This window comes from Trachurus japonicus, chromosome 9, assembly GCF_045865225.1.
Source record: "Trachurus japonicus isolate A0001 chromosome 9, Traja_1.0".
Lineage (NCBI taxonomy): Eukaryota > Metazoa > Chordata > Actinopteri > Carangiformes > Carangidae > Trachurus > Trachurus japonicus.
In genome coordinates this window covers 30466451-30489111 of record NC_140915.1, presented here as the reverse complement: position 1 = coordinate 30489111, position 22661 = coordinate 30466451, and the positions used below count along the sequence as shown (strand labels likewise).

Here is a 22661-nt window from a genome sequence, read left to right as displayed (position 1 = left end):
TTACTTGATGACACCGTCTATGTCACAGGTGAAAGAGCTATCATACCAACTGAACAGCCTGCCACAAGAAGGTATGTGGACAGGTCTATTGACAAATTTCTTAAGACTGGTGGAGGTTGTCGGCTCCTACAAATACCTTGGCCAGCAAGCTGGACTGGACTGTGAACACAGACCTGTACAGGAAGGGGCAGAGCAGGTGCTACTTCCTGAGAAGGTTGGCCTCTTTCAACATCTGCAGGAAGCTACAGGAATCTACGGGCACAACATCTGTTTTCTAATTGACATTTTATGAACTGTATTTCTTTTATATGAGAGTGTGTGTGCATATGTGTACATATATATGTATGCATATATATAGGTGATAGTTTGTATATGTGTGTATATATATAGGTATATTTTATATTTTATTTTATTCTTTTATATTATTGCTACATCTGTCTACATTAGCTGAGTGCTTTCTTTCGGAATGTTTGGAGCAGCTGACAGATGAATTTTCTTCGGGATTAATCAAGTATCTATCTATCTATCTATCTATCTATCTATCTATCTATCTATCTATCTATCTATCTATCTATCTATCTATCTATCTATCTATCTATCTATCTATCTATCTATCTATCTATCTATCTATCTATCTATCTACAGTATTATCATTTCCCTAACATAAGGTCCGAGCAGTGAACTCTGATGATATGGGGTCACGTTTTCTTTCAATGGACCATGTGAAGACAAGTCTGTCGACAGAGGTCATGAAGAGGAGGAGCCAGGGTCTTTGTCTTATGAGTCAGAGGTTTATGATGACATTAGGACACTGAGTGGAAATATCTCTGACTGAAACACATAAACATCTTGAGAAAAAAAAATCAGTCACATAAATTTTACTCAAGAAGAATTAGAATTTAGAATTTATTGAATGAAATACGCTAATAGGATAACCTGTGCTATTCACAGTCCTGGCTGTTGACTTTCTGCTTTTGAAATGGTTTGGAATAGGTTATGACGATGTGGATAATCCAGAGACAAGGTTCAACTGTTTTCTATGTTTTAGATTTGTGCTTCCATTGCAGTAGAAATGACATTGTGTACGGTAAACAGAAATCAGTGATTGGGTGACGCCTACTGGTTAGGATGACTCTTGCAACTTTGATAGTCTGCTGCCAGGTCAGTTTCACTGCTGAAGCCTTGAAAATCTCTAGTTTGAACAGACTGCAGTGTAAATACAGTATATGAGATAAACCATCTACAACATTGTCATCATCATTACTCATTACTTTTATTGACCATGCAATACATTGCCTGTCTCTCTTTTTTTTTTTTTTTAAATCAGAGAACAGTCAGGATTCATTATGATAAATTGGTGGTATAACCATAGACATAATCTATAAATGTCTATGGGTATAACAAGTGGATCTAATATGCGCATTTATTTCAACCTGCTGTTTGTCTAAATTGATTGAAATGTATTTATTGTGCATGCATCTGTGTTGTTAAAATTAGTAGCCTACTGTGAAGTTTATTTTGACGTCCAATTTAAACATTGATGTTAGGCTATAGGCATGCCAGAATGTGAAATAGATCGCTCCTCGTTGACCATAATGCCGTCGGGACAGGACAGCAGGACAGATGTATGTTTTTATGTCTGATAAGATTAGAGGGAGGGGGGGATTAAACAGGATGCAGCTGATCTCAGGTCTGTGGGAGGTCTGCTATGTTGCGTCCGTGTCACACACCCCACCTTTTTTCCCCTTCTGTTGTCTCCTCTCTCGCGAGAATCCGCGAAGTTTCCGGTGTTGTGTATGTTCCTGGAAACATGGCGGCCAGCTTCCGCGGCCGTCCTATCCGGAGTCTTCGGATGCGAGGTAAGCGTGAAAAACTCGACCCAGCGGTATCTCTAAAAACGGGATATTGCAAAACTAGAATTTCTCAGGCATGTGATGACCTTGGTGTGACCCCTCCCCGTGTGCTCGGTGTGTGTTTGTGACAGGTCGGAATGACAGCGGGGAGGAAAACGTACCGCTGGATCTGACCAGAGGTAAGCAGAGGCTGCATCACATCACCCTGAAAGCGATTATTGTTCAAAATGGATGAGGGGCATTTCTGCACACACCAGCCCCGTGGAGTGAAAAACCCAGTTAGTCTGTGCACAAGTCCTGCCACCACTGCTGTTATGTTGTACTTTCCCCCTTTCTGTTCCCTCTGGCAGCATCGCCAACAATATCATAATAACAGGCGGCATCGAGCTAACTAACTAGCAGAGTTAGCGTGAGCTAGCTGCCACAGCTAACCAGCCATGACGACGCTCTGTTGTTTTGGATAGTGTGAGTGGGCAACACAGCCTGTTATTTAGCCAGCCAGCCATAAGTGCTACAGTCATGCACCGGTCATCCCTCTAGGAGAAATCGGGTTTCATGGCTGTTTAGCTGAGTAGCAATTAGACATCACAGGCTGCGCAGGGTGGTTTTGTCTCACTGGCACTGATACACAGCTGCACAGGCTGATCAGAGCTGCTCCTCCAGCAGCAACACTTCATCCCGACTGGTTCAGTTACAGCCGTGCAAACCGGGGTTGTTTTTGCAACGAGGACGTCAGATAAAATCAACATTGAAAGCCAGCGCTGTTAACAGTCTCACCAACAACGAGGGATGGGATGGGGTGGGAGGCTGGATGGAGGGGTGCACTTAATCTGTCAGCTGTTTCATTATAGATCGTCAGAATATAGTATGGAGGATATGTAGGAAGTTTAATTGCGGGTTAGGGTAAGTGGGTCATAGCATTATTGAGATTTGCCACAGGAGCTTTGCGCAGTTTTTAAACAGAAGACTCAACCATGTCAGTGCCAAAGACTTTGAACATCACCGAGCAAGAAATCCTCATGCAAATTTCACCTCGGATGTTTTTTCCTCATATGCACATTCTTAGATGTTACACAGGCTCAAACTTGTCTAAACCTGGTGCTACTGCACCTGTGTATGCCAATTAAATGACCTCGAAGTATGCCTGATTCTGCAACGGTTTATCTTCCCCTAATATGAACTGAAATTGCCTGTCAGTGCTTGTTTAATTTCATTGAATCTAATATCACACCAGTAGACAGGAGTAAATAATACTGATTTAGTGCTTTTCCTTCATGGAAATATAGAAAAGATGTTTGTACATTATGTTCTTTGTTATGCAGAATACAATCAGTGCTTGCAAAAACAGTTTGCAGCAGTACAATAAGCACTGATTGTCTTTTCATGTCTTTAAATCTTTTTTTCACTGTTGTTATTTTACACATTGAAAATGAACCTCACTCATAATTTGGCTAACTTTGTTACTAAGGAGAAAATATTGTATGTTATTTATCAAGATGGTATAATCATAGTTTTTTTTAAGCATTTATCTTTTTGTTGAATGCAGTATCTGGAACTTGTTTATTCTGTTTAATAATAGCTGGAAGGAACTGAAAACGAAAAACACTTCCCCGCTCAAGTCTTGCTTTTACTGGCTAGACCTTGTTATGACTGTACACACTAATTTAGTTTGACCAGCTAAACCAACTTCCTTCCTGCAACATATCAAATACGGTTCATTGACTGTTATTGTGTCAATACGGCTTAATGCTTGTCTTAGTTACATTTTATTTCCTTTTTTTGCTCTCTTACAGAACCATCAGAAAACTTCCGAGAAATCCTCCAAAATGTGGCCAAACCGCATGGAGTCAGTAACATGCGAAAACTGGGCCACCTGAACAACTTTATAAAGGTAACGCTGTCATGTTATGATGCTTTTACCCCAAAGCTTTATTTGAACTTGAGGTAATCTTGACAACACTGTGAATTAATTAAAATAACATAAATTTGCAGGGTATCTCCCATAACAAAAAAACAACACGAGAGCCTTGTAAAGCTGCAGATACAAACATACAGCTTTTCAAGAAGGTCGAGTCACTGTTCAAAGATTTTCTGCAAAGACCGGCTAAACGTGCTCCCCCTCCTCTGTCGTTGTGTCACCACTGACCTCTCCTTGATCCTCTCCTCTTGGGTGTTGCTGCCAGCAGGGCTAGCTGTGCCTGTCATTGTGATGCTGACAGTGAATGTAACAGGAGCCCTAGGGATGGGAAAGCACTCTGACCTAATGTGCATCAAGAGTAGCACTCTGACTTTGAAACGTGAGATTTTTAATGTCTGGTATTGTTCTTATGAACCTGAGATTCTCAGGTCCAAAATATAATCCCCCCCCCCCCCCAACTTTACTTTATATTCTACTGGAGTTTGGCACTCTGATGTTGATGTTAAAAGTGAGGAATTTCCAATACATTGCACAGTGTGAAAAGTCAAAAAAAATTCTTATACTCCACAAAACCAGCTACATTGTGTTCAGCTAAACTGAAATACAGAACAATTGATCGTGGATTTTAGCAGGCACCAGGGAAAATAACTGGACTGTGTGTGTCCCACTTATCGGTACATAATGACTGTGATGCACAGATTTATAGTTTGCAAATGAAAAAATAAGTAAGAATGACAGATGCAGTTGATTTTCTGTTGTTTTTTTTTTAGCTTTTTACTGCAGATAAAGAACTTATTCAGATGGAAATTGTTTTTAGATTTGAGTGTTTTCCTTTGTGTGGACATGGTCTGTGTCAGCCCTGTGATGGTCCAGTGACCTCTCCAGGGTGTTTTTCTTTGCCTTTGACCCACACAGGGTCAGCTGGCACCGCAGCGAGCTGAAGGCTGCGTGTGGGCCTGAGTTGTGAGTCTGTAATCTGTACACGAACTCTCCTGTTTACAACGGACAGGAGGGTAATAGCCATGACGTGTGTGTGTGTGTGTGTGTTTGTCTGTGTGTATACGTCTGTTACAACACCATGCCTCTGACTCCTTATAAGGGTTCCAGGACAGAGAGGGTGACCTAATCCCCCCGGACAGTGTCACATGCCCCTCTCTCCCCATCTCCTCTCTCCCCCTCCCTGCTGCCTGCCTGGGCTCTGACATCACAGCTGGTTTAAAACAACCCCCTACTCACCCACCATGCCCCTGCTCACCCATCCCATCTCTCCTCCCGCTCTGCTCTGCGGTTCATGATGAAGGCGAGAGGAGATTTATATTCAGTTTAAAGAAACAGTTTGTACATAAATTACCAGCTGAATTTACTGCTCATCTCCCCTGCTGATGCTGCAGTGGGATAGGCCGAGGTAGACTGAACCACTGTGGTGGAGAAGCACTGCATTGTTGGTGCCTCAGGGTGCCTGTATGAAAGGTGGCAGCTCCCAAATGGCAGCATCCTTTACCCAGGAGTTCATTACCCTGTGCATGTAATGAGTTTTCTAGAGTGTGCTGTCATTAGCCTTGGTCTGATTTATGAAGACTTATGTATACAAGGCTTATTCAGATTTTCTGTACACAAATGCAGTTCAAATGAACTGCTTTTGTTCACATAAAATTTGCATCTTGTGTGTCGGGCCGCTGTTAATAATGGAGGACCTGTAATGAAGCAATTGCTAAAATTGGATAATATATCCTGAAACCAGGGTCCACTGCCTGGCCCGATAGGGTACACAAAAACAGGAGAAAATACTCAGTCAGTGGGCGGAAAAATTCAACAGAGTCAGCCAACCTATTGCTTGCCTTGTGTTCGCACCATTTCTGTTCACATATCCAACACATACAAGTGCATACACTCATAAAAAAACAATAAATGGTGGAGGTGACAAAAGCCAGCATCAACTACTGGACCTACAAATGTGTTGTCTCAATCCTTCTGTAATCATAACCTCCATCTACCATCAGGGGAAACATAACATTATCCAATATCCATTCATGATTCACCTGTTCCAGTTAGCTCGGCGACAGGGTGTAAGAGAGAAGATGAATTTTACAACAAACACAGTGGCACGGCTGCATGGCTTCAGGAAAGTGTTGTTCTGTTTGTCAGTTTTGTGCGTCTTTGACTTTGATGTTGTCTGAGGTGAAGGGTGGTTCCCTTTGTAGACAATTGAACTCCCCTCTAGATGCCACAAGGTGCTTTAGTGTCAATATAATGGCATGTTGATGCAGTCCTTTTTATCAAATCATTTATTTGTGCTTCTGTTTTTGTGTTACAGCTGCTATGCAGCATTGGCCACCGTGAGGAAAAGTTTGGCTTTACACACGAAGAAATCATCGTTTGGTAAGTGTCATCAGCCACCAGTCAGTACTGATTGTACACTGTGTACTTTTTACTGACATGTGCCTCCTGGTTCACTGGAATATTATGTATACAGGCATGTGAAACTGTCAGGAAAGATGGCTGGTTGAATGATTTTTGCAACAATTTGATTGTTCTTAAAGTTCTTAAAGGTTTAGTAAATAATTTTCATTTAGTAAATAATCATCATATCCATTTTTTGGACTAATCTAATTGTTTGATTTTTTTTGTCTAGTCTGCGTCTAGCTCTTCTGAATGAGGCCAAGGAGGTGCGTGCTGCAGGGTTGCGGGCGCTCCGCTACCTCATCAGAGACACCACCGTGCTGCAAAAGGTCCTCAGACTGCAGGTTGACTATTTAATAGCAAGGTGAGATCCTGCTTGGACCAGTTGGATGGACACGTGCTGTCTTGCGTGACTTTTAGAGCGTATTCCTTTTTACTGCAAATGACTTAATCTGTTCAGAAATTTGGTAGGACCTTTGAAGAGTTAAGCCTCAGTCATGCTCACTTTTCTTGACTTCACACTGTAATTTTTCCTTCTGTTGTGGGAAAAAGAAACAAGGACACGACTAATAATATCTCTGCGTTTCAGATGCATTGACATCCAGCAGAGCAATGAGGGGGAGAGGACTCAGGCTCTGAGACTAGTCCGAAAGGTGAGACAATAATACGCATATTTTTAATTTGTCCGTTCCTCCACATCCATTTTATTTTTTACAGTGTCAAGTCACGAGGGGGAATTTGCCCTCTGCCCTCGCAGCTCAGCCTTAGTGCCAGCAGAGAGATCATTGGGTTAGCAGCCGTGTCAGAGTGTGGACACTTTGCACAAGTCTGCAGGCGGGGTTATTTATAGCTCTTTCTGTAGTTTACTGTAAACCTTCTTCATACACACACACACACACACACACACACACACACACAGTTTCAAGCTCTAGTTTCAGAACTATTAGCCATACAGGCAGTAACATAAACCCTGTGCTCATGGCATATAGCTTGGCCTCTTATCATTAAATTTATCTCTGCTATTATTTCCTATATTACAAAAATCCTTCGAATACATTCAGGCGCTGCTGTTGCATTTCTAAAATTGATCTCCCTTTGTCTGAGATAAAGGAGTAGTTATATTTTGCCTCTGTTTGTCCAGACTTGTTTGATGACTCATGTTTCTCTCCTCTCCCTCCCCCTGTAGATTATCACTGTCAATGCAATGCTGTTCCCCTCCTCTATCGCAAACTCTCTAATTGCTGTGGGCACTGATGGACTACAAGAGAGAGACCGTATGGTCCGTGCAGCCATTGCCATTGTATGCGAGTTAGGTGAGAGAGAATTGCTGTGTCTGCCCACAAAAGTTTGTAAAATAGCTCATTTTGGAGAAAGAACAAACAAAACTCTTTTTTTCCTTTGTTGCATGTGCAGCCCTGAAGAACCCAGAGGTGGTAGCCAAACGAGGAGGCCTCAGCACCATCCTGAAGAGTGTGATCGACTGTCAGCTGAGTCGCATCAACGAAGCACTGATCACCACCATCCTCCACCTACTCAACCACCCACGTACCCGTCAGTACGTGCGTGTTGACGTCGAGCTCGAGGTACACACAGATACAGATCTGGGGGGGAAGCTGCTGTTTATAGATGAGCTGGTGTGCTGGGAGTCATCCCAGTCAGGATTTACAGCCGTAGGTTGGCTGTCTCTTTCCCATGGAGCTTAGAGTAATCAGTTACAACATTTCTCCAAAGCCTCATTGTCTGTAAACAGACACCTGGGTGAGAGGCGCCTTCCTCATCGCAGCCATTGTATCCACATGCATGTTATATGAGATCCATAGCAGTTTAATTATTCCACCAAGATGTTTGGTTCAAATATTTCTACTTAATTATACTTAATAAGCCTGTTATATTTTGCACTCATCCATCTTTTGTGTGTTTGTTCTGTCCTCCAGCAAATCCTCGCCCCTTTCACAGATTTTCACTACCGACACAATGCAGACACGGCTGAAGGGCAACTCAAGTGAGTGTGTCTATATACGTTTGCATGAGATGGGTGGTATGAAGAGTGTTACTGTTACAGTAGAAACAAAAAGATAGTGTTTTGACATCTCCCTCTGTTTACTGTTTGCTGTATTCCTATATTGGTAACACCATGCGTCGAGAACGTTGAGGGTTTGTATAGTGTGTTTGTGACGTGACCCTTGGTATCAGGGCTGCTTGACTCCTGAATGACTTGCCTGGGGATGTAAAGCGCTCTAAGTCGCCACAATCCTTTAAGTCACTCTGAAAGATTTGCTTTTTGCTTTAAAAGATCTTTTATTGATTCCCTTTTGATGTTTTTCCTTTGTGGTGCAGTTTGACTCTTTGTGAAGTGCTTTTCAGTGCTCTGTGCAAAGAGAGATCATAATGATGTTGTGTGTATGGAACTTGGTGCGCTCTTAGTAATGTGTGTGTGTGTTTTCATGTTCTCAGGGAGGACAGAGAGGCCCGTTTCTTGTCGAGCAGAATGGCCATAGTGGCAGCCTTTCGCTCCTGGTCTGGTAAGGACTTGGATTTTGTGATAACAGCATGTGAATAATTATTTATTAAATGTGTTTTTATTCTGAGGATAACACAAGTTAAATGTGCCCCTTTGTCTCTCTTTCTTACTCAGGGATTATCAACCTATGCAAGGCCGGAAATCCTGGAATCCAATCTTTAATTGGTTTACTTTGCATACCAAATATGGAAGTTAGGGTGAGTATTGAAACAGCTGCATACCAAATAAAAAAAAAGTCAGGGATAAGAAGAACATTTGTAGATTTAGAAACAGTTTACAGTTTTTGTTTGCTACCTTGGCAACTTCACTGATGTGTAAAGCTTTTGGGACCATCACATCTCATTTTACCGTAGATGTTGAAAGACACAGGCTTTCTCTTGTGTCTGGCTGCAGTCAGAGTATCAAAGCAAGACTGAGATATATTTGTCATAGCACACACTGATCAAATCAGATCAACAGATCAAGTGCTTGCAGATATTATTATTCTCTTTTGTTTTCTCATGCAGACCTGACTCTGTGGACATTGCCCAGAGTTGCCCATTCACACATGTAGCACAGAACAAGAGATTGTCCATGTCAAGTCAAGTCATGTGAGACGTGTTCTCACCTACTGGAAACACTCAGTTTGGTTTAGGGGAGGGATGACCGGATACTAGAAATGCCATCAATGTGCACGGTCGCTCACTGTGAAGTCTGCGGACAGTGACCGGCCCTGTCCACACATCAGCTCAGTTGGACATTACACAGACTTTGTGCCAAGGAGCAGACAGGGTAAAGTCCATTTAATGTCCGGTCCAACTGATTTAGACATTGGCGTTCTCACATCCGGCTCCTCATGGTAATGCTTAGATAGATTCAGGGTTGCAGTGCATGTGTGAAAGCAGCTTATGGCTCCCTTAAGCCTTCAGAACATTGTGTTACACAGCAGTAACATTAGGGTATTGGAAGTGTGCTTTCCGGCACCGCTTAATGTTCTTTGTGCCATATCAAATGTGTATGTATCTGATTTTCCCCTGCAGAAAGGCTTGTTGGAGGTGTTATATGAGATATTCAGGCTCCCTGTGCCCATTGTAACTCAAGACTTCACTGAAGCTCTCCTCAGTGTTGGTGAGTGAACAGTCTTTGTACTCTTAGAGTTCATTTTTATACTTCCATCCAGTTCTACATAACAGTACTTGATATGCAGTCGTAGTTTGGCTGTGTGGTCTTGTACGGTCATGACAGAAAGCATTCTCCAAAGTATTTTACACTTTTCCATCCAGTTGATATTTTATTCACACACATAAACAACTGATCATTGCCTTTTTTTGACTTTAGACCCTGCCAGGTTCCAGGACACCTGGAGACTGTCTGATGGGTTTGTTGCTGCTGAGGCCAAAGTCATCTTACCCCATCGGGCCCGCTCGAGGTGAGAGAGCAGAGGAGGAACAGGTTGACTAAAGAAAACAGTCCAGTGTTGACACAAGCCATGAAATCACATTTCTTTTTTTCATTAGGCCTGATCTGATGGACAACTACCTGGGATTTGTCCTGTCAGCCTTTATCACCAGTGGGCTGTTAGAGGTGAGTTGATATGGTGTTTTTCAGACCTTTGCACCAAGGGATTAATTTATATTATAGTTGGCTCTTAACTACTAATAAAATGGAAATTGATACTTGGCTTGAATGTTTTTAGGGAAGATGCCAAGTCCTGGCACCTGTGATTGCATTGTGTTTACAGTCATACACCACATATCTGCATTACATTTCTGCATGGCAGCTTCATGATGTGAATGTGACTATGAAGCCGCAACCTCATCTCTCACCTCCCTCTGTCCTCTGTAGGGTCTCGTTGAAGTTGTGACCAGTAGCGATGACCAACTCGCTCTCAGAGCCACCATCCTGTTGGGAGAACTCCTACACATGGTAATATAAACGTTGGGAAAGTTATCTGAGACACACAGCGTGTTTTGGAAAACTGGAAAAAGAAAATATTGTTTCACCCACTGAAATCTAGCACACTGACAAAGCCCTAAATGTTTGTGCTTGTGTGACACTGCAAAATAAACAACTGAAGATTTGTGTATTTTCAAATGCCTTCTGTCACTGAGTAAGTGGCCACTGAGATTCTCATTTCGAAACGCATCTTTGCTTTTCCCTCCGCCCGCTTCTCTCCTGTTTAGGCAAACACCATCCTTCCTCATTCCCACAGTCACCACCTGCACTGCCTTCCCACCCTCATCAACATGGCAGCCTCCTTTGACATCCCCCAGGAGAAACGGCTGTGAGTACACAGTCACACGCACACGCTCATACTTCTTTTCTAAAAATAAAATCTCTCTGATCAGTTGTATTCTTAACTGTGATAACGATACAGTAATTAATTCTGAACACAAATATTATCTTTTATTATCAACTACTGTTATTATATTCGCATTTTTCTTGGAGATAAAAACATGCATGTGTATTCCTCTGTATGTTCCAGTCGAGCGAGTGCAGCGGTCAACAATCTGAAACGTTTCCATGAGAAGAAGAAGAAAGGTTTGAAACCACACAGTCTTTACTTGGACCACATCGTCCGCAAGTCTGTGTCCTCACACAACCGCAGAGAATCACACTCGCGTTCCCACAGGGACATCTATGTCATTAAGGTAACAATGAAGGTGCTTAAAGTGTTGTTCCTGCAAAATATTAAGGTAGTTTGAGTTGTGTTTGTCATCACACCCACAGTTAGTGTCTGCCCACTACAAACATCTGCGGTGGTTTCGTTGGCTGAGCACAAACACTGAAAAATGGGGAAACGGATACAGCAACTTCCATCACAAATGATTAAAAAAAACTGGTTTCACCTCAAAAATAGATTTGTTGACATGTCATATTTTTTCATCTTAAATGACCTGGATGTGGGGCAGCAGATCTACCAAGTGAGCTATAGTCCTCACTGCAGGCGGCCCCGGTTCGAATCCCGCATCGGGCAGCCCTTTCCTGCATGTCATTCTCCCCCTCTCTACCCCCCTATTTCCTGTCTCTATCTCCACTGTGCTATCAATTAAAGGCATTAAAAAAGTGACCTGGATGTTGTTTGGAGGTTGTGTATAGCCAGATGTGTGCAGCCAGATGTTAAGTGCTCATGTCCAATTTCTATATGTGAAGATAGATAGAAGAAAGATACAATGTTTGTACGAGAGGGCTCTGCTGTGAACCATTTGCTCTTTCCCTTTCTTTCTGCAAAGCTGATGAGTTACATAAGTAGAGTGGGGACAGTTTTTGCAACAAAATGGAATGATTGAAGTGATAAACATCAACAGCCACATATTCCTGCTTTTCATGTCATAAAATCAATGTTTTCTGCCTCCCAGGACACAGAGGAAGCTCTGATGCTGAACCTGAGAGACAGTCACATTCTCAACCACAAGCAGAACCTGGAGTGGAACTGGTTGCTCATTGCCACCATCCTTAAGGTCAGGCTCTTCTCATGGAGCACCACACGCTTCATTGTCAACTTCTTTTCCTTGTCTAATATTGTAATGTTGTTTTTCTCTCCCAGTGGCCAAATGTAAACCTCAGGAACAACAAAGACGAACAGATGCACAAGTAAGACATGCATATCTTAAAAAAAAAACAAAAAACACTGCAGTATTTAAAGTGGTTTGCGCAACATCTCGTTTTTTAAACTCTTTTTTGTTTTCTGCATTATACAGGTTTGTGCGGAGGCTGCTGTACTTTTATAAGCCCAGTAGTAAACTGTATGCAGGGCTGGCGTTGGATCACGCTAAGGCCAGACAACTCACTGTGGTTGGTTGTCTGTTTGTTGAGTTCCTCATGGACTCAGATGAGGTCAGAGAGGTGTGCACTCACACGCAACAGGCAAAATCCTGCTTTTTTTTATTTTCAGCTTTGTTGTTTTCTAACTTACCTCTCTCTCTCTCATCTTCCTTTTATTACCAGGATAGCCAGGGCTACCTGGAGGACCTGGTGAGGGACATGGTGTCGTGGCTCTCCTCGTCCTCAGGACTGAAGCCCGAGCGCTGTCTGCAGAGTAATGGCCTGCTCACCACACTCAGCCAACACTACTTCCTCTTCCTGGGGACGCTCTCTGCTCACCCACAGGGAGTCAAACTGCTGGAGAAATGTGGCCTGTTTCAGTGGTGAGGGAACACACACATCTAAGAGCGTTCTCTGAGCTCTCCCAGGCCTGCGTAGTGAAAGAATCTCAGACACATTTATTCTTTTGATGACACATTTGTCACAAGACACACTTGATTTAGGTCCCACCAACAACTCAAGTGTGTAATTTCTGTGCTTGTTTTTCTGTTTTTGCAGCCTGCTGAATCTGTGCTCTGTGAAGAACCAGGATGCTGTGCTGAAACTTGCTGTATCCACACTGGACTACAGCAGAGATGGTCTAGCCAGAGTGATCCTCTCCAAGATCCTCACTGCTGCTACTGATGTAAGACATCGGGCATCAACTCATCATTAATATACACTGGAAGCCAGTGTCTCTCTACAAGAACTACAATAACCATGTCCCTTCTCTCCTACAATACTTCCTGTCTCACCGAGCAGATCTGTCGGCTGTATGCCACCAAACACCTCCGCGTGCTGCTGCGTGCGGGTGTCGAGTTCTTCAGTAGCTGGGGCATGGAGCTGCTGGTGACGCAGCTTCACGACCACAGCAAGGCAGTGTCCATGGAGGCACTGGACATACTGGACGAGGCCTGCGAGGACAAGGTGACGTGCATCACTTAGCACAGTCAGCACAACTCCTATTAGAGCGTTTGAGAGACCGGCTGAATTTCAAGTAGGATGTTGCAGTGGAAAGTGCCTGTAAATGCAGCCTCCACTCCAGTAAAGAGTCAGAATACGTTTAGTGGATATTCATTGACTTGGGTATGAGCTGTGATGCTGTGTCCTTTTCGTTTGCCGTCTGTCTGACTGACTGTGTCGTGCTGCTTCACAGGCCAACCTCCATGCTCTCATCCAGCTGAAACCAGCTCTGTCTCACCTGGGAGACAAAGGCCTCCTGCTGCTCCTCAGGTGAGTATAAAACACATCAGTGCAGCTTAACACACGTGGCTCAAAGTATTTTCTGCACTCACGTCCCCTCTTAAATGAAACTATGCCATTTCCCTGCTCTTCAGGTTCCTGTCCATTCCTAAAGGTTTCTCTTACCTCAACGAGAGGGGTTACGTCAGCAAACAGCTGGATAAATGGCAGAAGGTATCAGTATTATTATTGATGTGCAATCTAATTAGCAATGATTTTTTATTCTTTGTCTGTTATTTTTCCTGTGTGACCTCAACATGTTGTGTGTTGCAGGAATACAACCTTAAGTACGTGGATCTGATAGAGGAGCAGCTCAATGAAGCACTAACAACCTACCGCAAACCTGTTGATGGAGACAACTATGTCAGACGCAGCAACCAAAGGTGAGAAGCTGGACTCAAAGATTAGAAGTAGTCGGTCACCAGTAGCTCACATTTTAGAGGATATGCTGCAAACAGTTTTAATCTCATTTCTTCTGTTGTGCCTCCAGGTTACAAAGACCAAATGTATATCTCCCTGTGCACTTGTACGGTCAGCTGGTCCATGATAAGACAGGCTGTCATCTTTTGGAGGCTCAGGTGAAGACTGTTTCTCTGCTCAACAGCACGGCTTTGTGCTCCTTCCCTCTTTTTTAATTTCCTTCATGTGTCTCCGGGGAGCTGTGGGCTGTCCAGATTTAGCTGCCTGTCGTCCTAACGTGTCTTTTTCTGTCTTCTCCAGAGTGTGGTTCCTGACCTCAGCTACACGGTTCGCTCCCCGATGCTGGACACCTGGGAGGGCATTAAACAGCTGAAGGCTGCTCTCTGGGCACTGGTTAGTCACACTTGTTATCTTTTAATGGCACATCAGTTACCCTGACAAAAACAAAATGATGATGATAGTTATAAAGAGACCATTCTGTTAAAGTGCGTGTGTGTGTCTGTTTTACGCAGGGCAACATTGGCTCTTCAAACTGGGGTCTGAATCTCCTGCAGGAGGAGAATGTCATCCCTGACATCCTTGCATTGGCTCAGCACTGCGAGGTGCTCTCAGTACGAGGGTAAGAGTTTACCAAAAAAATACCCATGTTTCATTTTCTTTTTTTTCTTCTTTTTTTTAAATTGTTTGTTTATTTGGAACAGACAGAAGAATACATCTGCATGACATCATTAGTAAAGATAAAAACAAATGATATTCCAGTTTTGTTTGTTTTGACTCCAAAAAGTGAGCAGCACCAGCCATCGGGGCATGTGAGATCAAAAAATGTACAGTCTCAAGTCGTGTGTCAGACTTTGTTTGTCCCTTGCAGATCCCATTCACCTTTAAAAACAAAAACTTCACAGGACTTGCGTTAGAGTAGCATATAGCCACCATGTTTCATTTTCAAGCAGTACATCAGTCTAAACTGAGATTTTTGTATCCCCATGTATGTAGGAGTTTTTGGTTTCTTCTGAAGGAACACAGTGTTCTCAATAAACAGGATTTTCTGGTAACGAGGGCAGCTCAAAATATAAATATACAGTGAAGTGAAAAATGTGATTAAAAACTGCTTATTATCCTGCAAACCTAGCAAAGTCTCCTATGTTTTAAAAACAATTTTCTTAGAACATAGTTATAACATAGTTATAATGAAATGAAGGTTTGACTTCAGCTGCACCTTAAAATCTTAAAGCAGAATATTTGTCTTTGTTCAGCTACACTGGATTAGCTGAAATTTAACCATCACTGTGTTGACCTGAAGGAAATCAATGAAAAGCAGAACTTGTGGTGCGTTGACTAACGGTCGTCTCCCGTCCACAGGACGTGTGTTTACGTGCTGGGTGTGATCTCCAAGACCAGGCAGGGCTGTGAGGTGCTGAAGCAGTACGGTTGGGACGCGGTCAGACACAGTCGCAGGACGTTGTGGCCTGTCACTCCAGATGAGGTCGACACACAGCTGACCTCTGAACTTTCCTCGGTGCCGAGCACCCTCAGTCTGAACTCTGAATCCACCAGCTCACGCCACAACAGCGAGAGCGAGTCTCAGCCCAGTACGTACATCGTTACACCATGATGATAATCAGGAGATTTCAAAAGCTGTAATTCACTAGCTGGGTTTTGCTCCTGTTGTGTTCTTGATTCACTCTTTGTTGTTTCAGACATGTACATCCTGGACGACGACAAGTGTGACGTTCTGGACCAGTCGGACGAGTCCTCCTTCTATCTACACCCCAAACCGGTCAAAGACCGCAGCCCCTTCACCATCCTGGCCTCCACGCGCTTCGTTCGCACCCGCCTCCTCAACTCCCTGTCCCTCCCCAGCAAGAAACTGCGCTCCACCAGCGACCCCAAGACCCCGTCAGGCTCTCGCACCCCCACCGAACTCAAGGGGAGCATGAGGCGGAACAGGACGGTGACAGAACCCTCGATCTACAGCTCCAACCAGGGGGACGTTTTCACCCCCGTGTATAATGGCAGAGGGATGCCGAAGAGTCCCACGGTGAGCCTGGAGACGTCCTTCGTTGGGACCAGGGGGGGCTCCGAGGAGCAGCTTGTGGACGGACGGCTGGCTAGAGGGGGCGGCTCCGGCCTGGGACTGAGCGGTCTAGGAGGGCACGGGGCCGTCGAGCATCCCAGCCGGGAGAGGGAGCAAAGCAGCCGGGAGCGTCTGGCAGGAGGAGATGGCGGTTCCTCCTCTAGCGGAGGCAACGTGGGAGGGGGCGGAGGCGGCGGCGGAGGTACTCAGTTTAAAAGCCGCAGTCAGAGTTTTAACACAGACACAACGACCAGCGGCATCAGCTCCATGAGCTCCAGCCCCTCCAGGGAGACCGTCGGAAACCCCGAGCACCCCGAACCCGAGCCGGACTCTTCTGACTGCGTGAGCCTCAACACGGTGGTGTCCGCCAAGACTGTCAAAACGCTCTCCTCCCTCACCCCCCAGGCTCAGACCAACCACATGTCAAATATGTCAATGTCCAAGTCCTCCACCGTCTCTCTGGTACCGCCCGGCTCCTCGCACACCCTCCCTCGCAGAGCTCAGTCCCTCAAGTCTCCTTCAGTGACCACCATCAAGAGCCTGGCCGACTGCAGTTTCATGTACACCAGCCCGAGAGACGCGCTGGGCTACGCCACGCTGAAGAGGTTGCAGCAGCAGAGGATACACCCGTCGTTGTCTCACAGCGAAGCGCTGGCTTCGCCCGCTAAAGACGTGTTGTTCACCGACACCATCACTATGAAGACCGGCAGCCTGGACTCCAGGTTAACACCTCGCAGGTAAATCAGCTGTCCTAACAGGGACTGTATGACAGAAAGCAGCCACTATGTCTTTCTTTGTCTACATGAATGTGTTTATTTGTTTATTTATTTTTAATGTGTTTGTCATCGCATGATCAGAAAGATGTGTGTTCACTTGTTCTCCGCCTTTGTCGCTGCTGTAGCCTGAGCAGCTGTGTGTCGGGGGTTGGTTTCTGTCTACCTTGGCAATGACAGGTGTTGTGATGTTTTTGTGCACCCTCTACCATGTCTGTCAGACTATCAGAAAGGAGGGATACGTGTCCAGAACCAGAACCAAACATCTTAAGCCCGTACCGCAGGCTGTCCAGATCAGTGGTACCGTGGTGGGTGGACTGACCCTGTGTCGTCCTTAGTTGAGACGTAGCTTCCAGACAAATGTGTTCTTGCTGCTTTTACCTCAGGAGCAACTGCAGCTCTTATGCCTAGAGTTGTTTTGCCATTGCTTTGACTCCTGTAGCCCTGTAGTGTAGGAGTGCCCCCTTTTGGAGCTGTATCCCTTTTTATAGAGGTGTAAACGTCACACAGGTAACGTAAGCCATATAAATGTGGTTATACAGCGTAATTGTGTGAAAGAATGGGCGGAGGAATTTACCTGGGACCAAAAATGAGGGTGTGTCCTCCCGTGTGTCCTCCTTGTCAGTGTGTGAGAGTCGGTGTGCTTTATCCCTCTGAGCACACAGACTCTTCACAGTGCCTGAGGGCAGAGCCATATTGTGAGTTCTCCTGTAGCTGCTGCCCTGATAGCTCTGCTGCAGTATGTCGGGCTCTAGAGCCTGTTGTGATCCCAACATCCTTCTCACTCTCTGCTCACCATGTCTCCATCTCTGTGCTTTTATCCAACATTTTTTTTTCACTTACTCCCCATGCTCCTTTTTCTGTCCCAGCCTCTCCCCCCGGATCCTCTCACGCACCTCTCCTCTTGCCCTCCCTAGGTTTCTGAAAGCTCTAAGCTTCGCCTCTCTGGATAAAGAGGAGCTACTCAGTCCCATCAACCAAAGCACCCTTCACCGCTGCTCCTCGGTGCGCTCCATGGTCTCTAGCGCCACCTTCGGGTGCAACGACGACTACATCGGCTTAGCGCTGCCCATGGACATCAGTGACATGTTCAACATCCGGGACTCGGCCTACTTTCAGCAGAGGATCAGCCCCCCATCTGAAGAGAGAAAACGTTTCCTCTTTGGTGATGGAGATGGTACATGCTGTTTCCTGTCATATTAAAGGAGAATTCCGGTCATTTTCTAAATAACGCTCTATAATAGAGGCCAAATTCACGGTTTTAAAGGTCTGCCCCATTACTTCGCTGTTTAACTGTAAAGTTTTGCAGCTAGCAGGAGGAGAGCTATGTCCGGGCTGCACATATTTTTCTTGGGTCTTTTCCTACGGTAGGACTCGGGGACCTAGAGCTGTAGAGCGTTATTTAGAAAATGACCGGAATTCTCCTTTGAGTGAATTTGTGAGTTTTTCTCGAAAATGGATTCAAGTTAAATCAAGAAATGTATTGCCATGTCAACAAGTGATAGGAATTTGTCTTGGTTTGCTCTCAGATACATACAGTAAGACCTCCACAACACCATACAAACACCACATAAAAAATACAGACTGGCAGAAGACAATTGTTGAGGTTGATCTGTGTTGGGTTTTTCCCTCTAGGCGATCGTCCTGCTATCCCAGCACTAAAGCAGCAGTTCAGTATCTCTGAGCTGATCGTGTGCCGCGGTGACACCCAGAACCACACGGTGGGCGCAGAGGAGACGGGGCTGCAGGAACACACCGAAGAAAACTGCCTCTACTGTGTTGGAGCCATGGTCCTTGGATACCCCACACAGCCACAGCTCAACAGCACACACCCTCGGACAGGTGAGCCAACACGCGCATGCACGTACACACAAAAATTATTAACACGGACCTACTTCAAATTCAGGGCAAAATATAACGAGTGCTCCTGTTTTTTTGTTTTTTCAAACAGACTATGTTGACTTCCCGTCATGGGGAGGTCAGAGTGGCCATCGTCTGGAGGTGATGCCTCAGTCCAAGTTCTCTGGGGTGTCAGGCTGCAGCGACGCTGCTGTGTCGCAAGGCTCAGTCTGTAGCACACCCACACCTGCCGACATTGTCATTGGTAAGAATAACGGACAGTGCAGGAAACTAATCTGTTAGGAAAAAGAAAGCGCCTCCACCAAGGTCAAACAGTCTCACATACGTCTGTCTTGCTCTGATAGATCTGCAACAAAATGTAATGATTTCTTTTGCGGCCCCCGGCCTGCAACAGGCCTGGTGTAGGGGTGGTGGTAACAAACATACTGTACACCTGAGGACAACGAACCACAATGAAGAGAAATAGAATAAAAATGGAATAAGGAAACTATTTCTAAAGCAGATTGATACTTTCTGTATTTTTTGTGGTGAACATTGAATATTTATTTGCGTCCTTCAGATGGAAAGGCGATAGCAGAAGATGGCCCCGCCTCTCGGGTCTTGCTGAGGAAGGAGGTGCTCCGCCTCATCATCAACCTCAGCTCCTCTGTAGGAACCAAAGGCCACGAAACAGGACTACTGACGTAAAGCACTTTTTTCAGTGTATATTAATGATGTGTGTTCAGTTAAAGATCAATAAAAGTCTTTTAATGTCCTGTTCAATTTCCCCCTCCATTTAGGATAAAGGAGAAGTTTTCATATGCATTTGATGACATCTGCCTGTACTCCGAGGTTTCTCACCTCTTAGCCCACTGTATGTTTCGCTTGACCTCAAGACGTTTCATACAGGAACTCTTCCAGGACGTGCAATTCATGCCAGTAAGTGATCACACCACCCCCTCCCCCACATTCACCAAAACTCACCATAAATCCCACGCACTCAATCCCTGTTCCTCTTTTTCAGATGTATGAGGAAGCAGAGGCAATCCTGACAAAACTACCAAAACCCGTCGACGAGGACGCTGACCCTCCTGCAGAATCCTGATCATCCTCCCCCCTGTTTGTGCTCCCTGCACAGCCCTGCAAACATGGAACCTAATGCAAGACTTGTGAGAAATTAAGTTATGGCTCTTAAGATGGGGAAACATTTTGGCAAGTTTCTGTTGCTCAGAACAGAGTACCGTAGCCAAGGATGATGACGATGAGGAGGAGGAGGTTGTCATCACTCACCTTTCTTCTAGCAAATACGAGCTGGAAACAAAGGAACGTCAGTATCTGTACACAAAATTTAACCCGACACACCTAATGCTGTCTCAGACTTTTTTTTTTTAACAGGAAAAAGGGGGGAGCAGTTTAACCAAATACTGTTTTCAGATGGGTTTGGCAATCTTGAGCAACACTCAATAATACATCAACATAATGCTTGAGGACAAGCTGGATCATTAAGACAAAGACTCACGCTGTGTTTTAAAAAAAAACGAAAAAATCAAAAAGGAAAAAAAAAGAAAAAAATTCTATCAACATTTTATCTCTTTTCCAGAGGTGGTGTTTTCCTGTAATGAAATGAATAAGGCATGTTGTTGTGTCCACCCAGTGATTCCTCGGACCTTGCATTCTTTTCTCCTTATGAAATAAAACACTACAGAGGAGTCCTACTGTTTTTAAAAACGTATCTGGAGCCTTCCTGGTTCATATTCCACCCTGACCTGTGATCTGTTCTAGCCAGATATGTGCTTTTGCTTCTCTTGCCTCACCACTTCCTACAACCTGTAGCCTCTTGTCAGCACAGACAGCCAATTACTTTTCTATTTCTTGTATCTCAGACAATCAAACATCACTAGTATTGTATTTTCTAAAGCACTATATATACCACCCTTACACAGTACACGAGAAGAATAGCATGTAATTTAATGCTAGTTTATGCCATCCTTTACTTCCTTAGGACCTTTAATGTTTTTTCTTCAGCCATTGCATTATTAGAAAGCTTCTCAGGAGGCGGGTTGATCTTTGGAGAAAATGCTCGGTCGTACAAGTTTTCTGTAGAATGACTCATTACAGATTTTAGTACCAAACTCTGCTCACAGACGTTTCCTAAACCTGCATAAGCTCAGCAGCTGCCCGAATCTATGCCTTCTTACCTCTGTGCTTCACCTCCACTGCATGTGCAACAAGCATGGCAAAGTTGTAACGTCACCTTAATGCATTTCTTGCTTGTAAAACTTTGAAAAAGAAAAAAAAAGGTTGCCATTACATGCTGCCATTACATTGTATGAATATAATTACCCCTGAATCTATTTCCACAATGCAATATCACTGTCTGTCATTGGCTGAGATGGAAGAGATTAGGGTGGGGGGTTGCGATGACTTAAGGATTTGTAAAAGGTTTCCAGGGAAACAGGGATCTCTGTTTCCATTGGCTTGTTTTTGCTATAATGCTGCTACAAAAATGGACTCATAGAGAGATGATTCATAGATCAGCTGAGTGATGTCAGATCCGATCTATTTATTATATGTCTGTACCATAGAGTGAGCTCAACCAGAGAAGAAAAAAGTTATTTATATTTTTTCCTCAAGACTGTATTATAATTTAAAAAGATTTTTTTCTTTTCTTTTTTTGCCTGAATCGTGGTTTCCCTTGTATAATGTGTACAGTATGTTTTGGGGGCATTGACGACCTAAAGAAACATACAATCCTATCAAAGGGATGCATTGTTAATAAAACAAAATTTGAAATACCCAAGATATTTGACATATTTCCTTTTTTTTCAACTTTTCATTTGCATGTTTTACTTATTTTACTCATTTCATAGGAATGCCATCATGTCCTTCTGTCTGAGGACAGCAGGAATATTTAATTTCTCTTGTGGAGATTATCAATTTCACAATTTAAAAACCTTCTTTCCAAAGGTAAAAACATACAGAAAGGGCAATAAACTGGCACCTCAACATAGTGGTAGTTACCATGATTTATCCAGCCAAAAAAAAAAATTGAATTTATAGACTTAGTAGATGTCAATACAATGCAATTCATAAAGTGAAAAATGGGCAATTACCACCAAGAATCCAGAGGCTGTTTAAAACGAAGGACTGTCAATACAACTTGAGGAGGAGCATTTATATTTGAAAAACCAAAGATGCTAACAAATGTTAAAAATGATTCTCTGTCAGTAAGAGGAGGGAGGGGGGGGGGTTAACCCGGAGAATAATAGTCCTGAAAATGTTATAACATGTAGAATACTGAAAATGCTCAAAAAACTTTTCAAGAATAATTATGCAATACACTATCCTAAATTAAATCAGCCTACACCCTTCCGATCTAAAATCAAGTATTTATTTATGTTCTTGTGATTGTAAATGGGCCAGAATAAATTTTCATTCTTTCACTCATTCATTTATTCATTCATTCACTCACTCACCTTGTCCTACTTTAATAAAGTTTAAAACTCAGTTTCTATATTTCCAAACACACACCTGTTGTGTGGCAACTCAAACTAGTAGTAGTAGATACATGATAAGAGACAAATAGGGACGTGTAGAGCAGGAAGCACTGAGAAAACATCAACCCTGCTCTTGGTGAGGAAGTGCACAGAAAGATAATAAATAAACAGATCTTACTTCTCAAGGTTAAAACCAATCATCAAGTCAGGGTGCAGTGGGAATCGAAAGAAGGATTTTATGGTCCTGAAGTCCACTTGATTTAATAGTGATAAAAATAAACCATAAAAGTAGTGATAAGAGCAACAACATATTTTATTTCAACATCTCAATGACTCAGTAG

General features: G+C 43.8%; 1 protein-coding gene across 5 annotated transcripts; it reads left to right on the top strand.

The window, feature by feature from the left end:
- The first annotated feature begins 1789 nt into the window (after nucleotides 1-1789).
- Nucleotides 1790-21623, top strand: LOC146981792 (rapamycin-insensitive companion of mTOR-like). 5 transcript variants are annotated; one of them, XM_085787324.1, is made up of 38 exons: nucleotides 1790-1859; nucleotides 1985-2032; nucleotides 3647-3744; nucleotides 6086-6150; nucleotides 6404-6535; nucleotides 6761-6824; nucleotides 7358-7484; nucleotides 7585-7754; nucleotides 8106-8173; nucleotides 8626-8693; nucleotides 8807-8889; nucleotides 9712-9799; nucleotides 10010-10100; nucleotides 10189-10255; nucleotides 10517-10597; nucleotides 10855-10955; nucleotides 11157-11322; nucleotides 12031-12132; nucleotides 12219-12265; nucleotides 12373-12508; nucleotides 12620-12819; nucleotides 12995-13121; nucleotides 13238-13402; nucleotides 13632-13708; nucleotides 13813-13891; nucleotides 13991-14100; nucleotides 14208-14295; nucleotides 14438-14530; nucleotides 14650-14756; nucleotides 15497-15726; nucleotides 15835-16948; nucleotides 17206-17292; nucleotides 17902-18161; nucleotides 18620-18826; nucleotides 18936-19088; nucleotides 19404-19527; nucleotides 19624-19762; nucleotides 19848-21623. In XM_085787324.1, exons 1-38 carry the CDS (start codon nucleotides 1811-1813, stop codon nucleotides 19926-19928), a joined length of 5292 nt encoding a protein of 1763 aa, XP_085643450.1. In that variant the 5' UTR covers nucleotides 1790-1810; the 3' UTR covers nucleotides 19929-21623. The 5 variants fall into 5 exon arrangements, with proteins under 5 accessions (XP_085643450.1, XP_085643449.1, XP_085643447.1 ...); XM_085787323.1 differs by lacking the exon at nucleotides 17206-17292; XM_085787321.1 differs by lacking the exon at nucleotides 17206-17292 and having other exon boundaries at nucleotides 17854-18161.
- The last annotated feature ends 1038 nt before the right edge of the window (nucleotides 21624-22661 follow it).